This window comes from Sparus aurata, chromosome 22 (genome assembly GCF_900880675.1).
Source record: "Sparus aurata chromosome 22, fSpaAur1.1, whole genome shotgun sequence".
Classification (NCBI taxonomy): Eukaryota; Metazoa; Chordata; class Actinopteri; order Spariformes; family Sparidae; genus Sparus; species Sparus aurata.
In genome coordinates this window covers 2,907,556-2,931,661 of record NC_044208.1, presented here as the reverse complement: position 1 = coordinate 2,931,661, position 24,106 = coordinate 2,907,556, and the positions used below count along the sequence as shown (strand labels likewise).

The 24,106-nt window shown below is 41.0% G+C and overlaps 1 protein-coding gene across 2 annotated transcripts in view; it reads left to right on the top strand.

Annotated features, from left to right (window-relative positions):
• bach2b (BACH transcriptional regulator 2b) overlaps positions 1-24,106 on the top strand; it is a 106,100-nt gene that overhangs the window by 8,452 nt on the left and 73,542 nt on the right. The window contains exon 2 of one of the 2 annotated variants that reach the window (XM_030405124.1): positions 8,460-8,598. The exons of the other annotated variant lie outside the window; for it this stretch is intronic. Within the exon in view, the coding sequence (XP_030260984.1) occupies positions 8,560-8,598 (39 nt within the window). The 5' untranslated portion in view covers positions 8,460-8,559. The remainder of the gene's footprint in view (positions 1-8,459; positions 8,599-24,106) is intronic. 2 annotated transcript variants of the gene reach the window in all.

Here is a 24,106-nt window from a genome sequence, read left to right as displayed (position 1 = left end):
CTATTTTCCCACATTTGGATGTAAACACAATTTGTGTTTATTTAGAAAAAAAGACTATAAGGTGATATGGTGTTTTTTATTTTTATTTTGTTTGTCTCAGGTGTTGATATTGGCCTCTAAATTGGTCAGGAAGATGTATTTTTGCATATCTTAGCATCATAAGTCACTGTTCTACAGTGAGTCTCACTGTCTTAGCTAGTTGGTTGTGAGGGATCAAATGAAGGCAGTTCCCATCATGCTAGAGGACTAGAAGTGTCCCACCAAGGTCATTTTGTTTTCCCCCAACTCTCTCCGTCCTCCGGGTCGATGGGAAAAAGAAGTTGTGCTCAGTCAAGCACAGTGGAAGGTATTTCAAACAATCAGCGGATTCCTGGTACGGGGAGTGAGATCATTGTTTTACTGAAGGAGGGAGGGATGACCCCCGTGGCAGAGCCACTCAGTGATCGCTGTGAACTTGGAGGTGACACCGGCTGTGTCAGAGGTCAGAATTCCTCCTTAGATGAATTCATTTGCAATGCTTTGCACATCAGAGACACCCTGCAACAAAACACTCCCATTGTGTCTGTGAGGCATGTTAACACGGAGCTCTGACATCTGTGGCTGATGAACGTCGTATAAATAGAAAATAATAAGCATGCTTCTCGGAGTTCAGCGTAAACAAGTGTCAGGGAAGAACTATTGATCATTCAAAACACACGGCAATTTGATCTCTTGCTTGTTTTGTTTGCTCACATATTAGAAATGACAATGAGAATGGTTCACATGCATCATTATAGCTGCATGATCATCTACTTGAAGATAACACAAGACTATGAACTCGACTGCACAAAATCAATCTTTCAAGTGACAGTGCATTCAAAGTGCAAATAAATGTAATTATTCAGTTAACCCTCGTGGTATCTAGCCATGCAGGTAGTTTTGCTTTTGGTTTGATTTGTCTTGGTTATAAGATGTCTGTCTGAGACTTCTGCATGTTCCTGAAACAAGGAAGGAGGTTATAGTTGAATGATTACTTTTAATATATAAGTGAAATTTTCAAATCACAAGAGAGCGTAATAGTCACTGATTAGCAAAAAGTGCATTCTAGAACAAACTGGACAGTTCTTAAATTCAGAGCGCAGTTGGAATACATCATGCGATAATTCAGAGCACTACACTCTGGAGTTCACTGTTCCATGAACAGTTGAAATAGCAGTCATAGCTAAATGTAGCAACGTTGGACTAAATGGTGTATTAACTGATATTATTTAATGCACATAAGCAGAAAAGAGTGAGCTGTTTGTGTGTGTAATGTTTTCTAACTTCTAGCTTGTAGCTTGCATTTCTGAAACTTATTTTCATTGGCGTATGGTTACAGCAGTTGTCTTGTCATGTCTTACATTACCATCCTAATCATTGTGAATAAAAATCAATAGAAAAGTTTTTCTTTTTTTTGACCCATTTGCCAAGACATCAAGTGCAAGCTCTACTTATTTAAACAGCCATACTCTCATTTTAGGGTAGAGCTATAGATTAGATTTGGGAAGGCACCCGGTTTAGATTAACTGACAGCTGTGGCCACCTGTTGTCGTCAATTACCACAATTCTGTGGACAAACTACAGAATGAAATTATTTTGTGTATTCTAGTTAACACACTGCCTGCTCACCACTCACACTTGGCAAGTGTTTTCTTCATGACAAAAAAAACAACTGCTCTTCATCATTTTGATGTCAGAAAACACAGGATGGAATGTGTGGATTTTCACTTCAAAAAGATCAAGGAAGTGTTAAGTTTTTCCTCAAACTGTGGCCTACTTATCACATTGCATGATTTCCTTACACGTAGGCTTGTCTATTGATTGTTCCAATCCTGTTTTCTCTGTTTGTGCTTATTATTTTATATCTTAATTCGGTTCTATATTTTATCATTGTTATGCCGATGACACGCTGCTTTATGTCTCAGTAAAACCAAATGTTTACTCCAAATTAAACACTCTCCAAAACTGTTTGATTGCCATAAAGAATTGGATGTCTTATAATTTCCTTCAACTAAAAACAAAACCGAGATTCTTATAAACAGTCCCAATTATTCCTTAAATAATAACTAGATGTTAACTAGAAAATCCCACCGATCTTAGACTCTCTGCACTGGTTGCCAGTTAGGTTTAGAATTCACTTCAAGATTCTTTTAATTGCTTACAAGGTATTACCTCCCATCAGATCAACTGAGTCTGTAGAGTGTTTTTTTTGTTTAAACTGGTTAAAACACACATTGTTTAGAACATAATAAATAATAATAAATAGTAATAAAGTTTTACTTCATTGTGTGGTTGAACTTTGGCCAGTTTGAATTGTTTAAATTGTTATCATCAACCCTTTTTACACTGTGAAAAGCCAACGTTAGCTTATTATGCAGAAATATAGGGCTGTCAGTGAGATACGTAACTTTTCATAATCAGATATTAAATGCATTTTGTCATTAATACCATTATTTTTACAATTAAGCTGTTGTGAGGAAATATAATGCTAATAATCTAAGCTAATTTAATTAACAAGAGCTAAATGGAATTATGTTTTCTGTAGAAAACTATCTAAGGATTACCTCACAATTTCATCTGAATCTTACCAGCAAGATAATTTGGTGTTCATTGATCATTGTTAGACTACAAAAGTATCTATTTAATAATACAAATATTAGCAAATTGGCCTAGAGTTTGATTTACAGGAGAAATTGCAATTAAAATAGCTACCAAATGTGATATTAAGCATTACATTGAATCAAATCATTAAAAGGTTGTAGTTTAGAGTGGACTTTTGATTCAGGTGCTTACAAAAAAATGTCATTCAGGCTATCACACCCAATGTCATGAATAGTCAACAGACTATCAGGTTCTTCTGTACAGCAATTCCAGTAAAAAATGTGGCTGAAGTTGAAGTTAGATATCCGTAAACCACACATCTCATAACATTGTTAAATGAAATCAAAGTTATCTGCCAGACCAAACAATGAATAGAAAATTTGATAAAAATTTTGAAAAAAAATAAAATAATTTGCATTGCCCTGGATGAACCTACCTCCTAACCACTGCCTGCATTTTGAGGCGGTTTACTGTAAACTGTATACTCATTGACGTCGTTGAAGCAGTGAGGTGTAAAACAACAAAGGGTGTTCAGTGTGTAGTGTGGTATAAGAAGTACAGCTGTAAAGGAGTTGGTGTGAGGGAGAAGAGGAGGGTGGGGGGGGGGGGGCATCCTGTGAGACCAGCGCAGGTGGTTGGAAGGGGGCTGGTGTAGTGGTGGGAGGAGGTTGTGGGCGTGGAAGTGCAGTAGTGTGCCCACACTTCCTGCACCAAGCCCCCGTGCTGCACTGTAAACCAGTCAGCTTACAACGAGATCAGCAGAATTTGCTGCTGGTGGCTTTCTGCCATTTCACAGCAGGGAGCCATAGGTGGAGATCCTGTCTGTGCGCTCTACTGGCCCACTGTGCCCCGTACTTTTCCCTAATAATGTTGTTTCTCTAATTATGGCACATAAAAAGGGAGCAAGAAACGGGACATTAATTCTACAGCAAGAAAAGTCATGGATTGAAAGCATAGAAACTGAGAGCATGACGTTCAACCCAATGAGTTTTCCATTTGAAGCACACAGATGTGGAATGGAAAACGTGAAAGTGATGTAAGTTGGGTTAAATCCATTTATACAACCCTTCCTTTAGGGGTGTAATTTGTACGTGGATACTTGTCAGCCAGGTTTATGATGATTTCTTCCTGTAATTTTTAAGTATATGGGCCTATAAAAATATAACAGTCAGTCTCCTCAGGGCATGTCCACATCACACTTTGGACAATTCACTCTTCTTGGTTTTGGTTAATTGGTCAGATGAGAAAGATGCCTTTGAAATTTGGGTGGCACCAAAGAAACTATATTGTCAACCATGCCTACCTCATTTTGTGCGTCAATAAACTACTCATTGGTTTACGGATATTTAAACTGTTGGAAGAAAGCACAGTAATATTAAAGGATTATGGAAAATGTCATATTCTGGTCAGCAATGACTGCTGGCACTTAATATTTCAGTTCAAGTCACGACTGTCACTGCTTGGATCCCAGACAGTGACCTGTGTTCATGTCATACCCTCTCTGTCCAATAAAGGGGGAATAAATCATCTTTGAAAGAGCTGATATCTTTGATCCTGTTAAATTTAAGATAAAGCTGTGTACTTGAACATACTACAAGACCCTTTAACTGGTTATAAACTGTCTCAGTCTAATGCTGATGCCTCTATACGACTAACAAGACCATCAGTGAGAAGATTGGCTATTTCCGAATAATTGTTTAGTTATTGTTAATACCCTTTACTGGTTACTGCTTAACTGCCTTTTGAGGTGGAGCACTGATGATGAATTGAGGAGTCTCACAGCCTGAGAAAGAGGCTGCTCTGTTGTCTGGTGGTACAGGACAAACAAAGAGAGTAACTAAAGGGATATTACCCAAGAGCACGAAGTTAAGTGGCCATAAGAAGACGACATCTGATAGCCAGAGGTTTCTCACAGCAAAACCTCAAGTAATAAAAGATTTTTTTAATGATGTGACCTCCAGAAAAGCTCAGTCATGGCAATAGGCATAAGACTGGGCCCTGGTGAGTTTTCAGTCAGGAAATGTGAACCCAAATGACCCTAATGAACTCCACAGCAGCACAGGAAAGAATCAGTAAGTGTGATTTGAGTTCATGGTCAGTTCACCTGTGCCTCCTTCTGACCTGCAGTGTGTTAGCGGACTCTTGTTGTGTACCTGCAGTGGTCACATGCTGCCCTGTGCAGTCCACTGGCCGGGCCATGTCATTAAGGACAGATGGTGAAAGGTCAACAAGGCAGAGTTGTGGATGGTCCACTGTTGATACTGAGTCACAAGATCTGCGTCAGCCAAGCATGTTTAAACAATGCAGTGTAGGAGCCTGCACTGCGGAAACCATTTACTCGCGTTTTTTGTTTAATTTCAAAGGTGAATTTATATTTATGTAATTTTACCTCTGTCTCTGGACAGTTGGTCTGAGTGGTTAGACGCTATGTCACGAGTAGTCTCAGTTTTGATTCGCTCCTTGCATCAAGCAGTTTCCTTGTCAGTGTGTTAATACACTTTTGCTATTTTGTAACCTTGACATGTGAAACTGTTTTGTTAAATACTGTGCAGATACAAGCGTATTATTGTATTAGTTAGAGGAGCTTGTATAGCCCTGAGTAGATTAATCAATTAGTCAAGCTACAGAGCATTTAAGTTGTGATAACCTAAGTCATTTATCTGGTTAAAATGGCAACTGCCAGCAAGTATTCAAATATGTTTATTTGGTTTAATAAACTTCATAGGTCATTTACAGTAGAAGATTAGCACCAATGTAAAAAAAGAAGAAGAAGAAATTTGAGTTATGACTTCTGTATCTATATTCTGAGATTTAAGTCAGATTGAAGAAAAAACTGTTAAAATTCAAAAATCATTCGCTTCTTTAATAGATGCTGTAATGCCAGTCGAGCTCTTCTATTTTGAAGCCTTGTCCCATGAAGGGCACTGTGACCTCTGTTCTGGAAACGTTTTGTGCAGATTGATTGTGTTTTTGCTACAGTTGATATTATATCAGTGTGAGGGGCTCGTATTATCAGCCAATAGAGTTCAGCTTTCTACATGAGGAAATACTAATCCAAGTGAAAAAGCAAATTGCGTATGAACATGTGTAATCTGTATGTAAACAGCCAATCACTTGTGAAAATGGCCAGTTCTAGTGACTCATTTTATTGTCATATATTGATATTTTAGTGTGCAGGTGAAAAAATAGCCAATCACATGTAATTGTGAAAATATGGAATTCACACATGAAGAAGAGTATTTCATGTGATTTCATATATCATGTTTTGTTTCCACATATGGAAATGTAAAAAAAGCCAGTCATAAATGAATGTGTGTAATTAACAAGTGTAATGAAAATTTCACATGTGAGAATTTGATTTGTGTGTGAACAAAGCAAATGACTTGTGAAAATGTCCAGTTTACATCCGACATTGTTTTCATGTTAAAATTTTAGTTCACATGTGAAAAAATATTATATATGAAAATATGTGAAATTATGATTTTCACATGTGAAAGGCAAATTTCACATTCAACATTTTGGTGAGGGGTAGTTGCACATGTGAAGATCACAGATTAAATCAGAGCAGTGTTTATTGATTACAGATCAGGGCCATGATTAGATACTGTATGTTTGTGTTGGGTTGAGGGTCTTAACCATCTACAAAATCAATGTTTTCATTTTCCAGCGCAGTACATGTTACATGTTACAAAATAAAAGAAGTTCTATAGGAATGCTGACTTACTTAAAGTTATAAATGGTCAAAAGTCTGGAAGGATCTGATCAGAGAACAGGTCAACAAGATCTGCCCTGCCTCCAGAAGAAAGCGTGTGTTGTATGAGAGCTTGCGATGTTTGTGGCAACAGAAACATCTTTTTAAGCTAAAACATGATCTTTTCTTCGCTCATTGTATTTCAAAGTGTCCTACGTGTTTAATCAGCCGCTTTACTATAAAACCGAGAGAGGCAGAAGGATTGAGAAAGGACAGCAGACGCGAGGAGAGAGTTAGAGGAGAGATCAATAGTCATGGCTGCATGGAAGGCTGTAGGAACCGGACATTTAGATGATTTACAGCAGCACAGTTCCCCTTTCATCTCATTCAAGTAGTGTGTCTGGAGGTTAGGAAGCAAATTGGTTCTCATCATGCTTAGCAAGTGCGGCTCAATCTGATTCTGATAGCTGAGTCTCTTTGAACGCTGTGATGTATATCCCTTCAGGATGATATACAAGAGGAACGTTTATGCTGCGCTTTAAGCCAACTATCACAGTCATCTTCTCCTCCAAGAGCTATCTATCATACTCTGCTCAGCGACGGGCCGCTCTAACCATCATGATATCTCTGTTGCAAACCTGCGTCAGGTCGAGCTGTTTGATAGTTATCAGTTGACACTGGTGGCAGAGTAAGAAGAGAAGGGAAAAAGGAGATGTCACAGCTTATTTCAATCTGAAACCAGCAGCACAAACAGAGAGACAGTGTTGTTAGCTCTCACTACATCACAATCAACACTTAATCATCTTCGACAGCCTGAACTGCTCCACGATAGCTGCGATGTGACTCTGGTCAGTCTGTTCTGTGTGCTATGTGTTGTCAGCATTTGTTTTTCACCAGATTCAGTCGACAGAGGTAATTACACGTAGGGGGCAATACATACGACATAGATCATAATAGCTATATGAGACTATATATGGTCTTTGAACTTGGATATGTTTATATGGTCATATGACATAATTGTTGTCTTTTTGTTTTGAAAGGCTGCATTACAGTGAAATGATGTAATTTCCTGAACCCACCTGACCGTTCTCCTGTTCTAATAATGGTCTCGTCTGTACCTTCTGAGTCATCCTCTCCATATATGTATTCATATTTTGTCAGAGTGCAAATAGTCACAGTCAATATCGATATCAAGGTATTTGAATAAAAATATTGTGATATTAGATAGTGCCACCAAGTCGTGGCATTAATGAAGTGCTTTTGAGGAGATTTCACATTATCAAGATGTATATGGTGTATCACAACATGTAAGGCCATGCTTTTAATTGAGGGAGTCATGGTCTTCCTGACAAGTGTTCATTCTTGTCTAGTAATTTAACAAAAGAAATCATAACTAAAGGATGTGCTGTAATCGAAAAAAGGCAACAAATTCTTATTTTTAAGAAATCAAATGCTTGATTTTTGGATAGATGAATAATTGATTATCAGTATAGTTCAGTGGATCATCTTGTGTGTACTCGGCTAACTATTTGTGTTTTCAGGATTTTGGAATTTCTGTCTTGGATGCAATACCTTGAAAAATATCTATATTTATTATTATTATTATTATTATTATTATTTATTTTTGATAGTAGGCGGAAAAATTTGACAGAACGTTGAGAGCATAAAATTTCAAATATTCATATAAATAATAAGTAAAACAGAGCTATAACAAGTCATAAAGGTACGATTGAGCGCTCAGTAAGAAGCTAGTAAGTGGATCTTGAGTTTGTTTTTTTAATAACAATAATGCTTCTGAAATAGCAACGCTTTAAAGTCAAATACCATTTCCATTTTCCTTTTATTTCTGAACTTTGACTTGGCAAATTCCTGGAACACGAAAGCAAAAGGAGCAGTGCAGCAGGTATTGCAGTCTACACCTGAGTTTAAAGAGAGTAAGTGACTTTTGGAGCTGGATCTTAAACTTCCACATCATTTAGCTGACTTAGATTTTATTTGAAAAAATAAGAATTAGAAGTTGATTGGTACAGAGCAGCAGTTGTCTCACAGATTGAATTGTAGTCACAAAATCTTAATGTGCTTCTGTGGCTTTCCTGTGACATTGGATGAGTAACTGTGGATGATAGGAGGGTCTGTCTTCACGCTACAGGGACGTCCTCTACGCTCACCACCGACCTGCCAATCATGACCTCTTTCTGACTGACAGTGATGTAGATGTGTGAGTGTGACCGTGCGCTGCTCGTGGATAAATGATCACTAATCACCGTCGGAAGATGAAGGACAAGTCTGTAAGTAACACTAACTCTGTACCTACTCTACCTTTTGTTTTTACAACATGATTTTCTGTTGGCAGGAAGGCTGTTTTTTATTTTTTCCTGTTGTGGTTAGACTGTGTGAAGCTGAAGCAAACATTCATCGCAGTGACACACACAAACACAAATTCAGACGGTGCTATAGTCTGATTCTTTTCATTTATCATCTATCTTTATTTGGTATTTGATTTATAATACCAGCATCAACAAGACTAATTTGTTAAAAAATAAAAAAATAAATAACAAGACTACTTTCTGTTTTGGTGTACATTTTTTAAAATCTAAAGGCAAAAATTCTCCATTAAACATATAATCTGAAGTCTCCTGTTCACTGACGACTGTGTTCTCTAACTGCAAGAATCACACGCTCCGAAACTAATAAATTCTTGACAAAGTGCACATATCCATTTATAACTAAGTGGTGCAAAGGAAATATAGCTTCCTTCTCTAACTTCCTTTGCAGGTGCTAGAATAGCGGCTGTAATAGACTAAATATTCAATGATAATTATTCCAGCTGGCTCTGTTCTCTCCTATACTAGTGCAAATCGTTTAACAAGTCTTATAGCTATGAACAAATCCACTAATTTAGTCACAAAATAAAGAAAGGAAACTCACTTTTTTAACCATTTCCCTCTTATAATAAATCCAGTCCAAATTTCCTTATGTGCTTATGAAAAGGGAAACTATAACTCTAAAGTGACACGCTGCGCGCAAATCTCTTTATGGCAGGTCTCACGTGTATTTAAAGTCACAACTCTTATCCCTGCTTTTCTTAATAATCTATGAGCAAACACAAAGACTTCCTTTGTCTGGGAGCTGTTAGTCTCATAGCCAGAGTTTGTGGCTTAGTGTTTGGTGAAGTTAAAGCCGCTGTAGTAGGAGTACAAGTTGTCAGGCTGCTTAGCCCAGACCACGTGGAGGGCTGGCATCTGTGTGTCGTGCCCAGAGACCAGCTCAACGTGGTTACTCGTACTTCTTATGGTGGCTGTGGCATGCTGCTCGAGCCTTGTATGAGCCATGGACCTCCTACAGTAAAATAACTTTCTATCAGACAGTCCAGCTAAATTCAAAATGTACTTTCCTTTAGAGATCAATAAATGATATATTATCATAATTGTTAATCTGCAACAACATCACCCACTACACGTTTGTTCTTCAGTTGGTTGATGATATTGGTACTGTAATTTGTTTGGTGCAATCTCAACACCCTGGCGACCCAGACGCACCAAACCAACATCAGGGAACTAGTGGCAGTCACCTCGCATCATCAGTGGCCACAAAGCTGCACTTGAACACATAACAAAGACTACAGCCAACAGCCACCTAGCTTCTTCACTCTGCGCCTACGTGAGAGGAAATATATCTCTCCACACCAGCAGGTGGCGGTAGTCTGTATTGTCACTTACAAAGGGAAAACAGAAGGCTCTGCTGTGAAAAGATAACTTCGCTGAATGGGTGAAATCAAAGGTACTACAGTAGCATGCTCAAGGGGCCGTCTGTTTGGTTTATGTTTCTCTGCTGGTGCAGTGATTTGCTTAGCTGAACAGCCAGTCAAAGAGACTCATTTCTCCGGCAATCCGCCGGCAGTTCCACTTGCGCCGTAAGCGCTGACAAGGGCTGGCTGGTGCAGGACACACCGCAGAAACAAGAGCCACGAATGTCACCGACAGCTCCGACATTGGCAGACAACTGACTAACGGCCTTGTGTATCAGGTCCCATACAAGCTAGTCCATGACTCTTCACTGTATGAAATACTGAGAGTTAAAGTAGCGTGTTCCCCTTTGTGCCGTTAGCAGCTCTTCTCAGCATAATTTGTTAATTTCCCCGTATAAGTTGCTAGCTAGGTTATTGTTGTTTCATGAAACTTCAGGGATCTTTAAAACAGTAATGTGCTGGCAGGTAGGTAAAGTGGCCCAAATACAGACGTTGTACCAACAGTTTACAACGGATGAGTCGGACTTATGTTTGTGGGACATACATGGTCTCCAGTCTGTAGCAGACTGTGGGCTAGAGAGCTGATGTTTCCACAAATATGTCCAACAACAGTATTATCGTGTTTTTTGACAGTGGAATATGAACAATAGTTGGAGTATCAGCATATCTAGTAGTACATAGGGTTGCATTTACATTTTGATTTAATCTTTGTTTTGGAATGTTTCTTATTTATCCTACTTTGGCGTGTCTGAAATAGGAAGCTTAAATCCTGAATGACTTCCTGCCTCCTGCTCAACAAGGTAGCAATTAAAAGAATGTCTAGCAACAGTAGAAAAAGGATGAAAAGCGGACTAAAAAGGGATGAAAATGGCCAAAGAAATAAAAGTAAATGATATCTGCAGTTATTTTCCAGTCTTAGTAAAAAGTATGTAAAAACTACGGTGTGAATCACAACAGCAAGTCATAAAACACATCAGCAAGTCAACACTGTTGAGAAAGTTGAAAAAAAAGTGTTGAGTTTGAAAACTATCTTCAGGAAATGCATAGTTTTTTTATTTAAGGATATTCCCTGAGGTCCAAACTTAGGCCACTAGGAAAAAATTCTGTTAAAATACTTCATGCTCTTCAATTTTATGCTAAGAAAGACATGAAAACTGTGATTGCAGTGAGTCCATCCTTCAGATAGTGCTTGTACATCCCAGACAACCATTGTACCTATTTTTTCTGAAGATCAGGCCCTGTAAGAGGTGTGTGAACTGGCTGCCCTCTGATGCAGGCACTGTGTGTTTTACAAAGCAGGAGTAATCCAAGCACATAACTCACACATGGCCCATATCTGGAAGTCTAAGTGCCATTGCCTGTTGCCTGGGTTTGTGCGAGGCCTCCCTGAAGTATCCGTGCTTGACTGTACGAGCCTGTCTGCCTGTCTGCTTCCCATGATGCACCTCTCCATCTCCAGCCTGGCGAAGGCAGTGAAAGAGGCCATTGTTCCTGTCACTCTGAGGCATGTTGCATGCACTTATGACACAGAGTGGGAGAAATTATTCCCATTATACCTCTGGAATGTCTTTGAATCAATCAGTTCAGTATGAATAAGTGCTGCTTTGATTTACAAAGTCCTTTAGTCACAAATGTTCTTGTGTACATGTGTAAAAGAGAGGGATAACAAAGGATTGTGCAATAAGTTCAAGAAGAAAAACACAGTTTTAAAAGTATTCTAATCAAAAGCAACACCTTGTTTTATGCTAATTTCCTTCCTCCCTGAGGCATTTTTCATTTTTCGTCTGACCTGGAGGAAAGACCACCTCCAGAGCCCGATTCAGACGTCTGATCCTCTGAATCGAGCAGTCTTTCAACACTTTGCAGGAAAACAAGTGGCTTTCAGGACTTCTCTCTCCCTAATTCCTTTCTTTTCTCCCTGAGCTTTGATTGATGTGCAGCAAAGCACAGTTGGAAAAGCTTGCAGCCTCTCTCATGGATTTTTCCTGCATGATGTAATGTTTTGATGATCCTCTATGTAGTATGCCATGTGCAGTGACATCAAAACAAAAGAAATATCCTCCCCCTGAAAAGGTGGACTTCTCTGTCTTCTCAGGCAGATCATTTATGCTTCACATACCATGAGACCCTTTGAATCCCCCAAACAGGACTTTCTTAGCTTTGACATGCGTGAGAACATTTGATTCTCTCTGTTCTCAAGTTACAGGGCACATAAAGTCCTAATAGAAGCGAGACTTCCAGATCCTATTTCTGTATCAATAAGTGGTTTACAAAAATGCCTGTCCTTGTGTTTTTTTTTAAATCCTGAGCTGAGTTGTTGGAGTCTTCGCCACAGCTAGTTAGGATGTAAACTAAGACCACCATTCGTCAGCAGTGAGTCTATTTTTAACCCTGATGTATCACGTATCACCTCTTGCCGTATTGTCGTTCTTTTGTTCGGAGAGACGGGATATTTCGGGACACTCTCGGGTAGCGTGAGACGAGGGTTGAGACGGAACGTCTCCCTGACAATTGATCTTCCCTCTGTTTTGTGTGTGTGTGAGGTGAGGTGAAGCCCACGCCTGCCACTGACCTGTTGCAGGGGTTCAACATGTGCTCTTCCCATTCATTAGGCTGGGCGGCCCACGCTGCTACCAAGCGCTTTCACTACATCTGTATTTGTGGTCTGTGATAGGATCCAGATGGCAGTCTGGAACACCCGTGCAGACCTCGTACGAGCTTCACATATGGCAAACAGTCAAGGAATATTTAAAGGAGCCCTGCACCTAGGTCACTCTGTAAACAAGTGATGGCCCGTGCAATTAGTAGTATGAGCAGTTCTTTTAAAACACTTTTTTGCCTAATGGTTACAAATGAAAGCTAGGTAGAAAGCCAAGAGTCACAGACAGGTGCAAGATGTGAGGAACTGGGCTAACTTCACACACTTCAGTCCGCAACATCATTCATAGTGTTATATTGGGTTGCACACCCAGAAAAAGTAGTTTAAAAGAATGAGAGCAGTTCAAGCCAATCAATGATTCGTTCTGAAAATTACAAAATGGTGTAGTGCTAAGTGTTATAGATGCTGTTTGACAATCTGACAAGCTTTTTTTGTTAAACTGAAGCCATAAAAGTAATCTGAATCAAAAGTGGTAGCCACACACTGCTGGCAGTGTAACAAACTCTTTCCAGGCAGAGGTGGAATGCCTATTCGAGCTGGTGAGGCACATACCCCACCAGATGTTTGGTATCTACATTATTTTAATATATTTATGTCATATTTTGATTGATTATACTTACCTTTGATAATATATAGCTATGATCATTTTTTGAATTATGTATTGTGCCCCTGCTGTCCAGTGTTAACAGTATCTCATTAACTCCACCTCAAATTCAGACAGTTCACAGTAATCCAGTGGTTGGTTTTCTTTACATCTGTGGCTACAGAGCAAACAGGATCCACTGGTTGCTAATTAATTGACTTGTCATGATGCAGGTTTAACTCTCTGACCCTAACAAAGACAGCTATGGACATATAGTCCACACTTTTAAACTGACGACATTTATTCTTTTTTCCCACAAACAGGTGGTATTTATGAGTGGCTTAACTTATTATTATTACTGGATACACTATAAGCCTATAAATGAAAGCCAAGCAAAAGCAGCCTACAGGGATCAAAAGATCAAATTGTGGAAGACAGACAAAAAGCTGACAAATGAAACACATTCAAACAGACATGAGGAAAAAGGCATTTTTTAAGTTCGACTGATCAGGGCAGGACTTAATCTCCTTGAGGGAAAAGCCCGCAGACTAGCCTGCTCCTTTATTTGTTTGGGTTGGGTTATGATCCTTCTTTCCAGTCTGCTGCTGCTCTGTTTTGCTCCGATCTTTTGCTGCTATGAATGTGGCGGGGGAATGTGCACGGGGTGGGGTAACAGAGGGGGGGGGAAGCACAGGAATTCCCACTCACTTGGCTCATCTTGCATTTGCTCTACCCCTTTGCTGAATCTCCCCCGCCACACATGGAAAATGGGCTGTTTTGTTTGTGAAACGCAGCGCTCCCAGGGCTGTGCACGCCATCCGAGTCTTTCAGGCATCGGGGACCCGGAGGAGGCTGCATGATGTGGTGGCTCGGTTAGTGGGAGGAGCACCACTGAGTTCATTCATCCGCCTGTCAAGGGCCCCTTTTTGCTTTTATTTTTAGCCAAAATCCATCAGTTCTGACTAGTGGGACAATCTGAGCCAAGTCGAGGGCAACGCTCCAGGTCCCTTCCACAAAGTCAGTCTTCTCCTCCTCTCTAGGGAAAAAGCTCCCGGACAGCCCTGCTCTAGCCCTAGGTTTTTGTCGAGTCATGTGAGATCATGTACACAGAAACACAGGAGAGGTGGGGGCTAAAGGTGAAGGGGCTGCAGGGTAAACGAGGTGGGGGTGGGGTTAAGGCCAGGGGCAGCAGGGCAGTTAAAATGTGCTGCTGCTAGCCTTGTATAAGGTAATGTCGAGGGAGCATGGCGGGGTGGGACGTGTGCACAGATTTATTTTAATACACTGCAGGTCCTGCCAGTGGGGGGAGGGATGTTGAGCCTGCCAGCTTGTCCCAGGACCACTGTCACACTTCGGACAAGACGGAACCTTTTAGTAGACAAACCCCACCACAGGAGAATAAATAAACAGTGGAGAGAGGCAAGTTTCAGTCCATGTTTGACCTTTGAATCTGCATGATCACACAAGAATTGTTTTATATCCACTGAATGCTGTTTGAACTCGTTTTCCTCACGCTCTCCTCTTACAGCTGGACTAGCTACTATGACACATGCATGTTTTCAGTTCTTTTCCCTGCAGGGAGGTCTGGATTTAGCATGTCAGTCTTGGATTTAGCATTGCAGGGATAAAGTGTATTCCTTCAGCTAGTTACTCTGCACAGAGTTGGGAGTCCTGAAAGAATCCAAATTAGCTCTGGAGGATGAATGATTCCTCACCTGACTAATTATGCACTAGGATTAAGATTACAACTAATGATTTATTTTAGAATTAATTAATCTATTGCTTATTTTTCAATTAATTGATTGATTAAACGTATACCAAAATATTGGAACATATGCTATAATGGCAGTCCTGTCCACAATGTTGTAACTGATCAGATTGGCTTTGTTTGGGCAGACATCACCAACCTATCTGCATGGGTTGCTGTGGTAAGGACAGAGGCATCAGTAACTACACACACCGGAGATGTGTCTGTCCAACACGTCATAAGAAATTGAGATCCATCATCTCGCCCTGCAAACAGTCAGACTGTCAAGAAGCCAGCAGACCATCTATTTCAGCGTGACTCCACATACTGTGTTGTCTTGCATACCAAACGGCTAGTAGCAGCATGGATCTTCCTCAGTTACTCTGATATATTTCAGACACCCAGGATTTGATATTGCCATAATGTCTCAACACAAAACCCAATGAAATCTGATTCGAAGTGTTCATGTTTAGTTCGGGCTGGCAGTCTGAACAACACCTTAGTCTTGTTGTGCAACTAAAGACAGAGAGAGAAAGCATGTCTATCCACCATCAATAATTGAATCTGAGCTAATTTTGGAGTTGGACTGGCATGGGATGCTACTATCAGGTTCAGTGTTTACTTAATGGCTGGCAGCCAGTGCCAGTGATGCCCAGTCAGTTCTGCTTGGGTGTAAAATCCACTCTGTGATGAGAAAAGTATTTTTTTATTTTGTACGAACTTTCTTCTTCAAAAGCAATATTGGCCTCGTAGGAGCAGGCAACGGCTTTTTCCATGGCAGATATTAAAGTGTTTAGAGGACATTCAGTGGGTTAATAATTTTTATAGCCTATAAAAGTGGCAACACGCTCACAGGACATAAATCAGCACAGTCTGTCTTTGCAGGCTGTTGTTAAGTGTGTTGGAAACAAGACTGTACACTGCAGAGCCAAACCCTTCCACCCCACCTTGAGCGATGAAGGTCACACAAGAGGAGAGTTAATGACCAAACACACGGGGCAACTTTAATGAGCCAGCACAGTGTTATTTAGATTCCATTATAGCCTGTCTTCCCATTCCACTTAGAGCTGTCAGAGGCTGTATATCCTCCGTCTGTGCATGTGTGACTTTTGTCTCTGGGAACTATGCTTCTCTGGTGCCATGTATGTTAACAGGGGGGGTGGGAGGTGATACGCCATATGAAGCTTAACACAAAGATACTATAGGAAAAAAGAACATCAGAACTACATTTCAGGTGTTGTCATTAGTCAATACTGTACGACACAGCTCTTTCGTGTATGAAAGAAATACCCATTGTGTCGACTAAGTTACCCAGTGATCTTTATGCATACTAGTGCAGTGCCCGTAAGAAAAATGTATTCCTATAAAAAAGTGGGAGGGTAAGTAGCTTTTTCATGGATGGCCAAATGAGGCTGTGTTTAAAGGTGGGACGTCAGGGATATTTAGGTTTGTTGTGAAATCCGATATTCCAGGGTATAATTGGCCGTTTTTGACTATTTTTGATTTTCGTTGACTGTTTTTGATTTTGCCATTATATTTCACCTTAAAAACTATTTACTTGGTGTCATTATTTTCAGCACAACCTCACATGTGTGACTGTACAGTTATTTTTTTATTTTGACATACTGTATTAACACAATGGACCTAAAATCACAAAAAAAAACATAAAATCCAAGTAGAAAAAGTTAGATTTTTTTACTGTGAAAACCACAAATATGGGATATTTAGGTTTGTTGTGAAATCCGATATTCCAGGGTATAATTGGCCGTTTTTGACTATTTTTGACTACACTAACTATACACTCCAAACATGCTAAATGTCACAAATCTCTCAACTCTCAATATCAGTGTCTATTGAGAGTGAGGAGTTGTCGTCATGGTACAGAGCTCCTCCCCTCGATATCACAGTATCTCCCGGGATCTTCCCCCTCTCCGCAATGATGGCAGGATTCCGGCGGCAAAACACGATTGTTTACGTGTGTTCTTAACTTGGTAGAAGAGGAGGTTCTTACAATTCCGCACTGTTTTACCATGCCTGGAAGTCACTGCTGCGTTAAAAACCGCTCCAGTACTTCACACGATACATATGGAAAACGTAGGTCTACAAAACTGTCTGCAGCCTCATCTGAATCTCATACACCTTGCATTCACACTGTTAATGGCTTTAATCTAACCAGGACATTTACATCTTGCAATCACACATTTAACTACCCTAGCCAACCCAGAACTGGTTTGTCCACTTTGCAGCCCCCAACACCCAACACAAAAACCTGGTACAGTGTGTTTCATTGGGCTAAAATCAAATTACAACTAAATACCTAAACATACACAGCTTTAGCCTACATCAAAACATGTTAGAAACGCTTGTGTACATTGAACATCTTGTTACAATCTAGTGTTTACGAAACAGTCGCAGTTAATTACTTTGTCATTTTGGTCAAGAAGTGTCTGCTAAATGCAATGTAATTACAACACACTAAAACGCATGTGAATTCCTGCACGGAGCCAAAGCAGAAAGTCTCGTAACTTTCCAAAGACTTGTGGCTTTTAAACTCCCGCGTTGTGTAGTAACTTACACCAAAAACAAGGTAATTGACGATGTCCATGTATGTGCATGGAGGTAAATGGTCCAGGTCTCTGTGCCATTCTGCTGCAGGGAGCTTGTATGGGTCGATATTTTGGATGTCCGAGAGCTTCTCTAAATGCCGCTGTTTTGTGCTTGGTGTGAACTTGTTCCTGTAAGGTCCCTTTTCTTTCGCCTTATCTTTTTGCATTGCTTTACTTTCTTCCTTTTCTTTCTCGTATTCAAAGATCCGTCTCTGTCCCGCCGAAATAATAAATGCGCAAAAATTAAGAGCTCTGGAATGTTTAGTCGCGCCTTGTGTTGCCCCTGACAACCGATAGCGTCTCCTACCGTCATGGCCGACCGGCTCAGACCCCGCCCAAATCAACCCAAATCGGCACGTGACTCCTCAATCTCAATACACCGACCGTCGTTGCCTGTCAATCATCCACCTACGTCCCTCCCACAACTTCCTGTTCCTCAACAACCAAACTTGCTGCTTGGACACTTTCGTGACAAAAGCCCGTTTTTACTGTTTCTTCCTGCACCTGACACGAAGCAAACGTGATGGCAATGTTCGTGAAATAGCGTGGCGGACATCATTTACCCTAAGTCCGGTTTTGGACGTGCAGGTGCGTCCGGTGTAGCTAGTGGCTAGCAGCTAGCCGCTAGCTCGCTACACACAGATTCTGATTCCACTTTGTTGTCCGCGCATCTCCGGATCTCCTCAGACCCGAACAGACTCGGTCCGGACTCTTTTAGTCTCATTAATTTACAACAGTCAGTTTAGATGCACAGAACAGAACGGGACCAAACCGCCGGCAAAATCCCGGTCCAGCTCTCCGCCGCTGCAGATATAAATCTGCTTGTTTCTTAAGGTGGGGGGTCGCGGTGGGCTCTGCAGTGATTGGCTCTGGTGCGCACGTGGCTACGGTGTGCAGTGATTGGCTCTGGTGCGCACGTGACTGTGGTGGCTCCGGTGGACAATGCTCGTGGACTTTGCAAAGCATTTATGAAACAATTTATTAGCGGTATCATTGCAGTCCAAACAAACGCAAAGTCGCACACCCTTGAACCACACAGCAGCCATGTTGAAACTCTCAGGTCAGTCTGATCCTGATCCGCAGAGATATTTGAGGAATACACACACACACACACACACACAGACAGACAGACTGACATATCTCTCTATAAAAGCAAGGAATCTCTGTCTGTCTGAGTATATATATATATATATATATATATATATATATATATATATATATATATATATATATATATATAGATAGATAGATAGATATCTATAGGAGTCAGGATGTCTATCAGCGCGGATTCAAAACCATAGTGTAAATCTGTGTGAGACTGAATGGCTGTTTGAGCTGTTGTAAAACATGTATTCTGTACTTGGAAACAAACTCTGCAACAGTACGTTAACGACTTCACTGCTTGTAGTTTGTCAGAAAACAAGTGTCTAGTCAACACACCCGCAGGTTTATTAGAGGCCTGAGATTGCCTAGCACTGTGTATCTGTATGTGTGAATGCAGTGTTACTGGCTAGCTCTCCAGCTAAAGTAGTTCCCCAAATAGCCTTGCAAGTACTCATTACCTCACCAAGCTGCTAGCACCATCTATTTTGCAAGAACACACCGATGAACTCTGTCACTTGTTGGTGGAGTTGTTTAGAGCCTCCCTGAATGGTAAAGCTCCACGCTCCCAGTTTGTAACACAGGCTATTTGGTATAAACTTGAAGATAACCCAGATGACATTCCTATTATGTTATCAGGCGTCGGGTTTGATGAAGAGAGCATTACACAACTGCTCTCACAAGCTGAGTTGTACGAACCGTGATGAGTAAACCTGATGTGTAAATTGGTGGAATGACATTGCTTCCAGACATGCTTACTTGGAGGCAGTTTTCACCTTTTCATACTGATTGGTGGCTCATTGACTGATTGTTATTTATATTATCTCTATTTATTGTCCTGTTTGGCAGCATCTCATCTTTGTTGCCTGTGACCAGGGGATCTATAAGTAGGATGTCACCCCCAGCTGTCTGGAGAGGCATGATGTGGAGCGTGGCTGCCAAAGCTATGCCTGTGGTCAGTATGGAGCACTTTCGCTCTGTCAGTGTGACATCAAAACCTTGCTAGGCAGCCACCAGCCTACAGCTATGTGTTTTTTTTCTCAGAAGACGGGCATTCTTTGTTTTTTGTTGTTCTCTTTCTCTTGTACTATGTTGTAGACTAGAATTGTAGATTAGAAGTATTATGAATAAGAAGACTTAGAGATGGTAGAGTGCTGCTTCAAATCAATAATGTAAAAACCCCAATTATTTTACTCTAAATGCTAAATTCAGAACAACCCTTCCAAAGGGATGTGGTTCTCCAGTTTTGTGTATTCTGTTAAGGATGTTGTTTTCCTCCAAGCTATTGATGCATGCAAATTCCGACTGTGTTGTCAAGACCATAGGCTGAAAAGAAGCCTCTGTAAAGCATTAGGAAGTTCGGAGCTGTAGCCATGGATCATGGGAACAGCAGAGATGGAAACGGAACACGGACAAAAGCGGATTTTCTTTTCTGTAAATCGTAGTTTACTCACCTTCTGACACAGAATGAAAAAAAAGAGCCGGCTGAAAAATGTTCCGTAACGTGGTGGAAGTAGGGGTCATTGTTCTGCCGGTTCATTTCTGTACCACAGCCCTGGATCGGAGGATCCGTCACCATGGAAACCATTATGTGGGGCAATTGGCGTCGGAGCACTTTAGAAATCTCCCAGGAATATATTAGTAGCTGCAAAGGCCCCACTCTCCTCACCTTCAACCTCTCGCCATTGTCTCTGAGCTAGTTTACTTCAGGCGCTGTTCTCAGGATTTCAGGCCTCAGCTCAGGAATGTTCAACCTATAGTAGGAACGTAAAAACAACCCAGATGCTGTCGGCTGAGATTTGAAATCTCAAATAAACAGGCTGGAACCTGCAATCCTGCCATCGGTGAAACTCTTGAGTTCCCACCTTATCTATTTTATACAGAAGAAATCAAATCTAAACGATCCATGTCATTGAGTCACATAGGCTGTAGCAGTGCTGAACTTCAATTACGACTTTCATCAGAGGAATGAAATGATTTGCACTGCAGAGCTAAATAACCACTCACAGTTTTTCCTGATGTGGCAAAAACCAAAGACGGAGGCTACGTATGGAGCAGATGTGCTGAGACTCAAATTTCAAGTGCCACTGATTCAGAATGCTCGTTGTATTTTCAAGCTGTGTGTTTGCATGTGTGTGTATGTGGTCATTAACTCAGCACTACCTACTGAACAGACTGTGAACCGCTCTGAATATGAAATGTCTATGTTTTTCCCCTCTTACAGCGATATTACCTCTTCACCCTTCACAGACATTTCCCTTTGGTGTTTTGTCCGTGGTTCCTAAATCCGACATGCTCAACGTTCATGTAGCAGATCTGCAAAAAATGGCGTTATACACCTTTTCCTTTTTAGACAAAAAGCAGGGCCAATTTCTGCGTTGCGGCCCGATGTGGCACATTTTTATTGAGCAGGAAAACAAGCTTCCTAAAGATCTGCTAACCCATCTGGCTGAGGTGATTAGCAAAAGCCGTGGCAGATGGTGCCACGGCCAGATTCTGGATTGCTTCAGGGGTGTATTAATCTGCATACACAAGTGACAGCCATGTTTGGCTGTGAGAAATATTTTTGTGTGTTACATGACTGAATGTCAGTCTTTTCCAGCAGTGTGTGGGGCTTCTGTTGGAAACTGGCTCATTTACCACGGCGAGCCGATTGACTGGGAGCCTCGGGATGTTTTTGTTGGGGGCGGGGGTTTATGTGGACCTCCCCTCTTCATCTGTAGCAAACATGTTAATAGTGAATGAGCCACGCAGCAGCCGCCCCTCTTCACTGCTGGCATCAGGGTCTGGAAATGTTGACACACGGAGCAGAGAGCAGCCCCAGAAACCCCAGGAATCCCCCCGAGAAGACGCTGGGCGGAGGGTGAGGTGGAGCCTTGGAATGCACTCCGAAGAGTCAGTCACTTATTTACTAGCTGAACTCGGTGAACCCTGCCTGAGTCAGCCACTTCCACCACAGCCAGTCTGTCCCACCTCTTCCTCCCACTTTCCTCTATGTTTTGTTCTTTAACATACCCATATGCTCCCCTTTACTCGCCCCTTCCGTTCAATCTTCTTACTGACAGACACTCTTCTTCATGGCATCTCATTGGCCGGCATCTTCGTTCATGCATCAAGAGACCTAATCCAACCCCCACCTGACCCCCGTCACCCCGTTGCTCACCCTGTAGCTGCAAACACTGAGGTCATAAGCTGATGATGAGAGCAAAACAAATGTCAGTGGAAATGTGAGTCAAGCTGGGCAGTATGTGGAGTACAGGGTACAGGAAGTACCACACACACATTTCTGTTTCTGACATAAACACTCCGTTTGTGGAGTGACTCTGACTTGACCCTTCCTCTAAACACACTTCAAAGGTTAAATGAACAATTCACCCAAAAATGAAAATGCAGTCATCAGCTCCTCCCCCATGCTGACAGAAAGTCAGGTGAGGTGTTGTAGTCCACAAAACATTTCTGGAGCTTCACAGCAAAACAGTGTTGCAGCATTCTCCTAAACAACTGAAGTTTGTTTTTAAATGTAAAAACAATAAGAATGCCTCCACACTGGCATCATCGAGGTTTCCAGAAGAATCAAGATCCCAAATTAATTTGAAAAGATGAAGGGCGAGGCGCACTTATGCACTTAAAGTGTCCTTGATGAATAGCAGCTGCGATCCTCAGATGAGGGCTTCACTATTGTTTCTATTTTTACTCCATCGACAGTGATATGTCGTGGTTTCTTTCTTGTGACAAATGTACTTATTGTAAGTCACTGTGGACAAAAGCATCTGCTAAATGCCCTAAATGTACATGTAATGTAAAAGATGTTCCTTCCATCGCTGATGTACAGTTGTGCTTGTGCACCAACTTCAGTTTGGGAGCGTGCTAATGTTTTTTAGCTTAGCAACTACAGTAAAGATTTCATTTTAAGAATATGTAAAAAATGCTTTTTCAAGTTAATTTGGGATCTATGGGCTTCTGCACATTTGGATTACACCAGATGATCTGGATGAGCCATTTTAGGCCTTTATTTATCTTTATTTTTTTCACATTTTAAAACAAGTCCCGATTTAAAGAATCCAGACCTATAAATACTATATTAATAATTCATAATGAAGGCATCCTCTCTGTCATCCAGTATTTTCATACCCTCTCCCTGGAAAGCCTATGTGTGAATCCGTGATCAAATGTGTCACCTCCAGCCACGAGCTTTGGTATGTAAATGCGCTGGCAATTTGACATGTCGGGCTGTGATGGAGAGATTCAGTGAAATCAGAGCTTTAAGGTTCTGTTTTAGGGGTAAGAAAACCTCAGTAAAGATCACATATTACTTTATTTAACATTTAACATATCTTAATCAACTGATTGTCGTGTAGTTACCTCAATAAAAAAAAAAAAGAGTGTAGGAGAAACAGTGACGGTGATGAATGATCAACATGTTCCTGTGTTGATAGAACTCCAAGCTGTTGTTTTATGCTAACAAATAAAACACCAATTTTTTTGCCTTTTGCCGGTTCATATATTGAGATTTTATATATGTTTACTCTTTGATGTACATATATATTAAAGTACTTGCCTGTGCCTTGTTTTTCTTTACCCTTTTTTATATTTTATATTAATATATTCTTTATCTTTTATATTTCCTTTTCACACCGTGGGTGTGAGGGAACGCCATTTCCATCCTCTGCATGTCCTGTACATGTAGCAGAATTGGCATATAAATATTTGACTCTTGAATCTTGAATTTTGAATATACAGTATCCATGTGTGGGCATGTTAATGAATGGTCTTGTGACCCTGGCTTCATTGAGTCAGTGAGTCGTCAGCCTGAGAGCAGCACCTGGAGAGGAGGTGTAATGATCAGTAGCTGTCTCAGACTCTCTCTCTGACCACTGATCTGATGACAGAACAATAATCCATGACTCTGTGGGAATCCGGTGCTGTCTTGTCAGTGATACACTCTGCATGTCAATTGCCATCGCTGGGAAATGTCAATGGACTTCATCTGAATGCAGCGCTTCAGACACTGGAGCTTTGAACCTAAAGTGACAGCTTAACGGCTAATTCATTGTAGTATTGGAAGATTTACTAAATGTTTTATATCAAAAAATGCAAACAGACAATATTTTATGCAGACAGAGTACTGTGGTACGGGGGGTTTGGCCTGTGTATGTTCTTTTGCTTTGTTGGTTTGTGTGTGTGTTGGGGGGGGGGGGTTGTATTGAATGGTTGAGTCAGTGAGGAACAAGCTGTTCTCACGTCAGTAGCAGCCAGCGTGGATGTGTTCAGCAGGGTGCCGTTCCTGCTCACTTTATCACCTTCATCTGGCTGCTGGACTGATCCATGTCACTGGTTGACGCATTATAGCAG